Raw genomic sequence first — 10,698 nt, 5'->3', positions numbered from 1 at the left:
GTCCCACATCGAAAAAGTTTAGAGAAGACATGGGTTCCAATTACAACAAAAGGAGCTTATGTGTCTTTGGTTTCAAGTCATCCCAGTTAGAAATACTTTATGCTTAAGTGTGTTAACTCTAGTTAAATTTCCTCTTGTATTCTCTAGTTTGAGAGTGAGATTAAAGTGTGTAAGTAGTATAAAAGCTTTAAGAGAGTGCTATCGTAATTGGGAGTGGGAGAAAAAATTATTTTGTGTGATCGTAATAATTTTTTACATAGTGAATTTTTTTCGAGCATGTCATGGTTTTTCTTCAAATTTAGAATTTTTTTCTTAAATTCTTGTGTTTCCTAATTTTATTGTTATTATTTTTATTATTTTTATGTTTAATCCTAGTGTAGAATTTGGAGGTTTTTGTCAACAAATTCATGAGTAATTCTTGAAGAATTGCCATATCAAATTTCTAGAAGCATCTATAATCATAAATTCCTTCAAGTTTCAAACTTTTAGTAAATAATAATGATAGTAATTAGTAAAATAAATACTCTCCATTCTACAAGTGACATGTTCGAGTATAAATCGTTCCAATATCTACTTGACCTAAAATAATATTTAATTGAAGTATAAGTTCATGTTTAACCCAAATCTAAGCTAATTTATTAAATACATAAATATTTAAGAGGACTATTTAGGTTCATTTCGGTCAACATTCATCTTTATGCATCTCATTTTGATTATACACAATATATATATATATATATTCCAAAAAAGAATTAACAAAAATTTGTCACAATAACAAATTATGATTAAACAATTTAGTAAACGGACTTCTCATATTCTCTCGTTTGATTGGTCTTTCTCCACATTATTATTATTATTATTTTACAGCTAACACCTATCATCTTCTACCTCTCAACCCTGTCTTAAAATCACCATGTCCACCATCTTCATCTTCTTCAAACAACTCCTCTCCACTCTATTTTTATTCGTTAATTAAAATTACCATTTTTCTCCCTTTTGGTTCCAACCAGCCTAACCTTCAAATTATTGTTAAAAAAAAAAAAAAAAAAAACCATTGGTCTGATGGATTCTTTTTCCATTCATGTTAAATTTTACCCTTCAAACTTCCATTATTTAATTGTTGGAAGAAATAATACAATTGGATGATAAGGTTAAATCTCCCCCTTAACTTCCTTATTTCCTACCTCCATATTCAAAACCAAAACCTAAAACTTATTGCCTAATAAAAACCCACCTATCAAATCCCTTTTTAATTGAGAAATTATTTCAATAGGTAAAACTATTGAAAATATTTACAAGATATAACAAAATTTTAGAACTATCAATGATAGACGATGATAGACACTGATAGGATACACTGATAGAAGTCTATCAATGTCTATCATTGATAGTTCTAAAATTTTGCTATATTTTATAAATATTTTGATTTATTTTTCTATATTTAAAAACAACCCTTTTTAATCCCTATATTTCTACAGTTTCCTTCATCCAACTACCAAAAGAAAAATTTATCAAAGTCTAACAACTTTATTGCTTCCCAAATGGAACATAATTCCAACTCCTATTCCCTTCAAAGTGTTCTCCCCTTTCTTTCTTTTCACTCTCTCTCTCTTCAACAATAAAAATATTCCCTTTTTTCTTATTATTTCTTCGTTTTTTTTAAAAAAAATAATAAGAAGACTTCTGATAGATTTGACAAAATAAATTAAAAAAAACTAGGCCCCTAGCTCACACTTATTATTTTTACAAAATTGGCAAAAAAACATTCCCACCTCACATTTCACCTTCCTACTTATTATTTGATATATACTTGATACACTACTATTAATACACACTTATATACTTGATACACTACTGATATATACTTGATATACTAGATAATGATACATACTTTCTTTTTTTATTTATTTCTTTCGATCTCCATTTTTCCTTCCTTATCATATATTTAGGGTGTGTTTGGATTACATTTGAAAGTGTTTAATTTAAAAAATAAGTCATTTTGGATGAAATTTGAGTGTTTGGCAACCATTCAAAAATAGTTTTTCAAGTCTATTTTAATCAATTTTTTATCAAAAGTCTTTAAGTAAAAATGATTTTTTTGAAAAACATTATTTTTCTTAAGTCAATCCAAACGAGTCCTTACACTCTTTTTAAATTTTTACCATCCAAATTTTACTTTCCATTTAAATTCCTAATGGAACAAGAATATTGAGTGTATTGTACTAGTGGTATAGTTTATCAATGATAGACTCTGAAAGCTACATATAAATTTGTCTATATCTATAATCTTTTTCATTATGCTAAAATATTTTGGACTTGATCGCTATATTTTGCATTCGCCCCATAATTTTCAGAATGATGAGGTTATGATATTTAATTAAGAGTGATTTTTAAACCACTAGATTTATATACCCTTGGTGATTACTCGCATGATATGTGAATGTGTTTCCATAGTATATCAGGAAGATATTCATATCTTTAGGACCCACTTCGACACATATAGACTTTGGACTATGTGTCAGAGTATTTACGCTTCTGATGGCAGCTCTACATTTATGTATGATTAGACTAGATTGCTTTGCTAAATGGTTTGAGATTTCTCGATGTTTAATATGATCAAATTTTGTTCCTGTTGAAATCAAAATTCCTCTACTACCCAATATGACTAGAGATTGGGTGGGTGAAGATTTTATTTTTTACACCTGAGCTTACTTGTTTCTCCTCTCCTTTAGATTTCTTTTCCAGCATTCTATGATTTACTATCTTGAGATTTATTTATTCATGTTTTTCGTTGATTTACAAAAATTCAAATTAATAATAGTTTTCATGAGAGCAAACTACCACTCACTGACCATGTTAGCACATTATTTCCCTCCTTAAAATTCTCGACCAAGTAGTATTAGAGCTCCAGGAATGATGTTCAATTTCTCCATCAGGAATGGGTCTCGGGGAATCCCTGCCCCGATGGAACGGGAATTCCCCGATTAAGTGGGGAATGGGAGAGGGAGTGGGGGAAAAAAATTTCTCATGAGCTAAACGAGGACGGGAAAGGAAAATGCATTCCCCGACCCTGCCCCGTTTCCCGTTCTCTGCCCGATTAGCTTTTACATATTTATTTAGTCTAGTTATCTAATGTTATATTATTATTATTATCATATAAACATTACATTTAAATTTTAAATTTGATTATTTATTGGGAAAGATAATGAATATGTTTAAATTTAATATTTAAATTTAGATTATATATGTGAATAATTTGATTTATATTTATTTCTTTCTACTAAAAAATTAATTAGTTTTTTTAGGCCAAAATTTGAGTAATTATCCTTAAATTCAAATTGTAATATAAAACTAACCATAATAAAAAAATTTAGTGATAAAGTTAATTATTTAATTAAAATTTATTCACATTAATGATTTAAATTAATTGGCTTTTTACAAAAAAAAAAAATGTAATAGGAAAAAATTTGCCACAGGGTACCTGATCCCCACGAATTTTCTGCAGGGAATCCATGCCCTGATCCCCGTGGGGAGTTTCACGGGGATGAAGAATGAAATAGGGAGTGGGAACGGGGATGGGAAATGAAATCTCCGGCTCTACCCCACCCCGTTGACATCTCTAATTGCATGCCTATTAGAGCTTATTTCCATCCTTAAAATTTAATGTTACTATGCACTCAATTATCCTTATAAATATTATTCCAATTATCCTTATAAATATTATTTTAAAAACAAACATTTGGTGAAACCACACCATTCATTGCTTTTTATTCTATATTATTATTTTATTATTTTAATTTTTTTTAAAAAAAAAGAAAGCTTCCACTTTTTTTTTTTTTTTTTTTTTTTTTTTTTTTTTTTTTTGACAGGTGTGAACTACGGCTTTGTTTTTGTCATTCTTTTAGGAGTGTTGCACATGTCTTTTAACTTTAACCAAATATTGTTTTACTCTTAGGAGTGTTGCACATGTCTTTTTAACTTTAACCAAATATTCAATGGAAATAATCTATGATGTGATTTTGATTTATAGTCTGCCTTTAACTCGAGTGCAAAGAATCTCCCATTGTCGTATAAAGAAATCCAATATTTTAAAGTGTACACACTTTTCACGCGTGATTTATCCAATTTGAAAATGAAAAAAAAAAAAAATTACCAAAATTTCATGGTTTTCAAAAAGTAAACGTTATATGTGTTAGAAAGAAAAATCCTAGATATCCACTATCTCTATGTATTCTAATAAATCGTCTGTCATGTGATAAATTTTTTTTTTCAAATATTTTAATATTTTTGGATGTGGATGGTGAGAAGGGATACATCTTAATTGGTACATTCCTTTAGTTGACAACGAATTCTATAACATAGTTTCACACATTTTGTTCTAATTTGAATAGACTAATCTAGTATAATTTGTCTTTATAATTATATATTAAGAACACATGCAAGAGGTTAAGGTTGGTTATAAAGATTCAAACGCACACAAAGTCATCTCCATTGAATTAAATTTGAGACTAAACAATGAGAAGTGCAACAGAGAACCTTATCAAACTCATAATTCTGTTATCAGCAACTTTGGCTGCAGCAGCACCGGAGGCGGCGAAGGGGTTAACAGGCTGCGACGAACGGTGTGGGGACTTGAAAATTCCATATCCATTCGGGATAAAGAAAGGGTGTTACCTCGACGAAGATTTCTCCATTACGTGCAACAAAAGTCATGATCCACCAAAGGCATTTCTAAAAGACAGCAACACAGATATCACTAATATATCTATAATCCAAGGCCAGCTCCACATCTTGCAATTCGTAGCTAAAGATTGCTACACAAAAGATGGCCCTAGTGAAGCCTACACACCCACACTCGAACTCTACGATCTCACCATTTCCAACACCGACAACAAGTTTATTGTCATTGGTTGCGATACTTACGCTTTTATTTCTGGTGAAATTGAGGGGCAAAGCTACAAAAGTGGGTGCATGGCGTTGTGTGGAAACAGTACTAAAACTATAAAAGATGGGTCCTGCTCTGGGAATGGGTGCTGTCAGTTGGAGATTCCTAAAGGCTTGAAATATTTGGAGTTGGATGTACGAAGCTTCAATAATCATAGTGAGGTACTCGAGTTTAATTCATGTGGGTATGCTTTTGTAGTTCAACAAGATAAATTCACTTTCTCAGAGAAATATATTCATAATTTTACACAAGAGGAAGTCCCATTGGTGCTCGATTGGGCCATTCCGGCTAATACTTCCTGCTTAAAGGCTGGGAATAAAACCAATTGCAGTATATGTGGAACAAACACCAAAACGATTAGCTTTCTCGATGATGGATCTAACTATCGTTGCCAGTGTTTAGAAGGCTTTGAAGGAAATCCATATCTCCCTCAAGGTTGCCAAGGTAAAATTACTATTTCTTTTTTCCAAATCCTTTTATATATATATTACGTCTAACCCGTGTGGAGAGATTTGAATCTCAAGCCTTTCGGTTTAGATTATGTTAAGGATCTCACATTGAAAAGATGGAGACATTTGACATCGTCGTGCGTATTTGGTAAAAAAAAAAATGGTGAATCCAAAAAGATGTCCATCTTGAGGAGAAATATTGAGGATTGGGAAGTGAGAAAATCAAGGATCTTACAATGTTATGAGACCAGTAGTGGGATATTTCTGTCGATGTCAATTGATTTTGAGATCAAAACTCGTGTTATCTAATATTCAACTCATAGCCGCTTGGTTTTGTGATGGAAAATCACATAGTTATCTATCAAATCCTAAGATAGATTACTCTATTCATAGTCAATTGTTTTTTGAGATTGATTTTGACATTTTACAGATATAGATGAATGCAAGAATGGAAGCCATAAATGTACATACAAAGACTTGTGTGTTAACACACAAGGAAACTATACTTGCTATTGCCCCAAGAACCATGAAGGAGATGGCAGATATGGAGGAGAAGGTTGCACTCCAAACTCCAGGTCTTCTATTCATATAATCATCGGTGAGTTTATAATTGGTACCAAATATATGTTGTATACTATGTAATTAAAAAACTGTAAAAAATGTTTTAAAAAATATTTATAACTTGATATATTAACTAATTTAGTACATACTACAACTGTCCTCTATGAGTTCTTATGTGTTGAAATCGATCCAAATTTCTTGAATGAAAAAAATATGATTCTAAGGTTGACAAAGACATTGTTATGAGTATATCAACGAACCTGATCTTAAATAATCATCATATTTAGAAATATTAGTTCTTAGACCAGGATATGTAAATAATTCTCAGAAATTGATTTCTATATAAAATCTATTAGAATTAGAGGTATATTTTCTTTTTGAAGATAATGACTCTATTGTCTCTATTGTTGTTTTTCTTTTAAAATATCTTTCCATTTTGATATAGACTTAACTCTACAAAAGTATTATCAATAAAAGTATTATGATTTATTACATAGATTTAAAAGTTTGAAAATTTAAAAGATTGGGAAAAATATGAAAGTTACTTGTGAATGGTATGATATTTATATCCTGATCAGGAATGAGAAAATTATCTTGTAGCTTTAATACTAAAATTAATTAAAATAAATATATACTATACTAAGTAATAAAATCTTAAAATTAGGTAAAAAAAAATATTAATGATACCTCTTCAATAGAACGTTGTTGAGACTTTAATCTAAAATTTTAGGTTGAAAAAATATCTATAATAAAAAAAATTGTTGTTGATTTTTCTTCTTTTAAATTTCTTTTGAGTTGACGACTAAAAAATTTCAATAGGTAATAACGCTACCAGAATCTAATCTTAAAACAAATTAAATTTAGAAAATTATATAAAAAAAAAAAATTTGAACCCACAACATCAACATGTGTCCTAGTTACCATTACACCAACTTTTGGTTGTAGGAAGAATGAAGATTTTTGTATATATATGGTTAAATATTACTGAAATTTTATATTAAAAATGCAAAATATGAAAAATTAAGGGGCCATGATTTAAACCCACAACCTAGGGCTCCAATCTATTCCCCAATTACCACTACACCAACTCCTAATTTCAAGAAAAATATTACTTAAATTTTATATTAAAAATGTAAAATACGATAAGTTGAGGAGTTTAGTTTCTTGTTGTTCCAAGATTCGTAGATTTTATACTTCAATTTACTCTAAATAACCAATGATGACATCTTTATTTTAAATAATTTTAAACGATTATGATGTGTATTTTTCAATTAATTTTTAATAGATATTAAAGTTTAATGAAAAATAATTATTATAATTATTTATTGGACTATTTTCAAATAAAGAAAAATAAATTAACTTATTTACAAATATAGCAAAATGTCATTATTTATTAGTGATAGACGACGATAGACCACGATAAAAATCTATCTATGATAGATGTCTATCACGGTCTATGACCCACTAATAGATGTTTATCGTGCTCTATCACTAATAGACAATGATATTTAGTTTTGTTATACTTGTAAATATTTTCAACAGTTTACCATTTAAAACAAAAACCCATAATTTAATGGTTTCAAAGAATCGTACCAAAAAAACTTAAGCTAATGGGTGAATGTATATTTAATATTATATATCTAATACTTCCCTTCACTTGTGTGCTTGAAATATGAAGAAGACCCAACAAGTGAAAATGAATATTAATTGGGGAGAGGGAACAACATTACGCTCTACCATTTTCAATCATCGATTGATCAAAAGCTTAAACTAATGGATAATATAAATTTAATATAATATATCTAACACGTATATTATTGATGATATAAAATGCAGGAATTTGTGTGGGGTTTGCAGTTCTAGTGATTGGCAGTGTATGGTTATACTTGGGTTACAAAAAGTGGAAATTTATCCAACAAAAAGAGAAGTTTTTTAAGAAAAATGGAGGTTTGATGCTTCAAAAACATCTTTCTGAATGGCAATCACCTGACATGCTCAAAATTTTTACACAAGAAAAGTTAGAGAAAGCTACAAACAAGTACGATGACAGTGCAATGATTGGTAAAGGTGGTTTCGGTACCGTTTACAAAGGAGTCTTAGATGACGGTTCGACAGTTGCAATCAAGAAATCAAAATTAGTGAACCAATCCCAAACTAACCAATTCATTAACGAAGTCATTGTTCTATCCCAAATCAACCATCGCAATGTGGTCAAACTCATAGGATGTTGTTTGGAGACAAAGGTTCCATTGTTGGTGTACGAGTTCGTAAACAACCGCACACTCTTTGAACACATCCATCGCAGAACCAACCAAGCTTATCTTCCATGGGAAGCTCGCTTGAAAATAGCTTCCGAAATTGCTAGCGTACTTTCATATTTGCATTCTTCCACTTCAACTCCAATTATCCACAGAGATATTAAGTCAAATAATATACTTTTAGACCAAAACTACACAGCAAAAGTCTCTGATTTCGGAATGTCAAAGCTTGTTCCATTGGATGGAACTCAAATATCCACAATGGTGCAAGGGACTATTGGATATTTGGATCCAGAATATTATTTAACGAGTGAGTTGACGGAGAAAAGCGATGTGTACAGCTTTGGAATTGTACTTATGGAGCTCATAACGGGCAAGAAGGCAGTGTGTTTTGATGGACCAGAAGAAGAGAGGAGTCTAGCGATGTATGTGTTGTATGCAATGGAAGAAGATCGTGTGGAAGAAGTTGTGGAGAAGGGAATGCCGACGGAGAAAAACTTTGAGCAAATAAAAAAGGTGGCAGAGTTAGGAAGAGAGTGTGTGAGAGTAAAAAAGGAGGAGCGACCCAGCATGAAGGAGGTAGCTATGAAGTTGGAGGTACTGAGACAGATGCAGCAGGTTGAATTTTATTCATGGGGTAGAGACAATTTGTTGGATGGAGTTTCAAACTCAAGCCAACTTGTTACCATTAATACGAACGAGAGCATGGATGTTGGGGACTTAACACTTGTCAAGGATAGAAGATGATATAAGAATCGTTAAAAATTGAGAGTGTTGATTAATAACATCAATTTCATGTTTTTTTTTAGTGCAACATCTATAGGTGGATGATTAATTGGAAAAAAAATGCTTGTTAATTAACGTTGAGTTAAACTCATTTTGGTTTAATCAAACAAATAATTGGCTTGCATAGATGTAGAATTTTATATTACCAAGGCTAATGTTGGATTTTTCTTATGATTATGAATGTTTTAAATTCATCATTTCCATCATTCAATACTAATGCACTATAAGAATTTGGGCTTTAATGTCGGTTGGAAAAAGTGAAATCGGATATATAATATCGGTTTTGTTTTTTTTTTAAAAAAAAGCGGATTTTTAATGTTGGTTTAAAACCGACATTAAAGACCCGCTTCACTTTTTCCTCTAACTTTCTATTTTCCCCCCATTTTTTCCATTTCCCTCTTCACTCTCCCTCTATTTTCTTTTTCCTCTCATTCTCACACTTCCCTCTTCAGATCATATGCTTTCTCACTCCTCTCTTCCGAACCCGTGTCTGTTGCTCATTTCGTTTCTCACTCTTCTCTTCCAAACTCCTCTCTTCCAAAGTGGATTTGCTGGTCATTCCGCCGGATCTGCTGTTCATTTCGTCGTTATTCGCGTGTCTCTGCTGGATCTGCTATTTGTTTCGCCGTCGTTTGCGTGTCTCCAGATCTGCCGCCGTCGTCGTTCGTCGTTCTGCTGCTGTGTCATTCCATCGTCGACGTGGAGATGGTCATTTCTATATCTTTTGAGGAATCACTGGTAGCAACCAAGGATGTAGGGCAATCCTCGGTAACGGATTCACTAAGAGGTTCCGGGAAGTCATCGGTAAGCGTGAAAGCAGTGATGGATTTAGCCAACGATAGATTGTCCGGCGACGGAAGAGTGATTACGATAACCCGTTTAATCTTATTGGACTCCATCTTCTTGAAGCACCGAGGAGATACAGAAGTTCAAGATGAGAGAGCAAACTGCTTGTTACTAGGATGCAATCTCCATCTTTGAAGTTGTTAAAGTCAAATTATGAACAAATCAAAGGGATTGGGGACGAGGAGTAGGTTAGGGGAAAGTCCACAGTGGGAAAGGACCTCGGAAGCTTAGACGTTGAACAAGGTCAGGGTCAGCATCGTGGTGGGCCATTTCCACGGTCTTCATATAGAAAACGCGAGGGAAAGCATCAGTGAAAAGGGAATTTCCTTTATCCACTTTTTGGTGGCTTTGAATCATTACAACTTTTTTAGGAAATTGGTACAGATGTTCATTTAAATTTGTCCTCACTTTTCAATTGGATCTAATTTTGGTTTCTACTAATGTCATCACCATATTAATTTACCATTTATTCGTTTTTCTGTCTTTCTTTTTCTTTTTGTTCTTCTCGTGATTTCTTCTATTAGTGACATCTTCGTTTTTCAGCTTCTAGTATAGTTTTGCTCTTCATTTCGAGTTTTGGACTTCAAGCTTTTGCTAATGGAGATGGTCATTTCTATATCTTAAAGAATTTTGGGTACGTAATGAGTAAACGTATTAGTGTTATTTATATTTCAACTTTGTTTCCGAGTCTTCGTGTTTATCTTTTTAGTTTGTTTGAGTATTGAGAGAATGAAAAGTAAAATTTCAACTTTGTGACATTTTTATGATCTTTTGTTTATAGAATATGTATAATTGGTTAAAAACGACTTTAAGGATTCTACCATATTGTTGAGGGTAAAAAAGTTTAAGATAT

The 10,698-nt window shown here is 31.6% G+C and overlaps 1 protein-coding gene across 1 annotated transcript; it reads left to right on the top strand.

Moving 5' to 3' along the window:
• Positions 1-4,446: 4,446 nt before the first annotated feature.
• Positions 4,447-10,282, top strand: LOC120076221 (wall-associated receptor kinase 2-like). Its single transcript, XM_039029984.2, has 3 exons — positions 4,447-5,389; positions 5,825-5,992; positions 7,792-10,282. Exons 1-3 carry the CDS (start codon positions 4,516-4,518, stop codon positions 8,958-8,960), a joined length of 2,211 nt encoding a protein of 736 aa, XP_038885912.1. The 5' UTR covers positions 4,447-4,515; the 3' UTR covers positions 8,961-10,282.
• The last annotated feature ends 416 nt before the right edge of the window (positions 10,283-10,698 follow it).

The sequence above is a fragment of the Benincasa hispida genome, chromosome 4 (assembly GCF_027475165.1).
Source record: "Benincasa hispida cultivar pf3 chromosome 4, pf3_genome.v1.1, whole genome shotgun sequence".
Lineage (NCBI taxonomy): Eukaryota > Viridiplantae > Streptophyta > Magnoliopsida > Cucurbitales > Cucurbitaceae > Benincasa > Benincasa hispida.
The sequence above is the reverse complement of the archived record's forward strand: the minus strand, read 5'-3'. Positions and strand labels throughout refer to the sequence as shown.

What these genes read in the sequence shown, in the direction of transcription:
- LOC120076221 (XM_039029984.2), top strand. Translation starts at nt 4,516, where the DNA reads ATGAGAAGTGCAACAGAGAACCTTATCAAACTCATAATTCTGTTATCA. An exon ending in TCTCCCTCAAGGTTGCCAAG is followed by an intron (nt 5,390 to 5,824) that starts GTAAAATTACTA and finishes GACATTTTACAG; the next exon opens with ATATAGATGAATGCAAGAAT. An exon ending in TTCTATTCATATAATCATCG is followed by an intron (nt 5,993 to 7,791) that starts GTGAGTTTATAA and finishes TATAAAATGCAG; the next exon opens with GAATTTGTGTGGGGTTTGCA.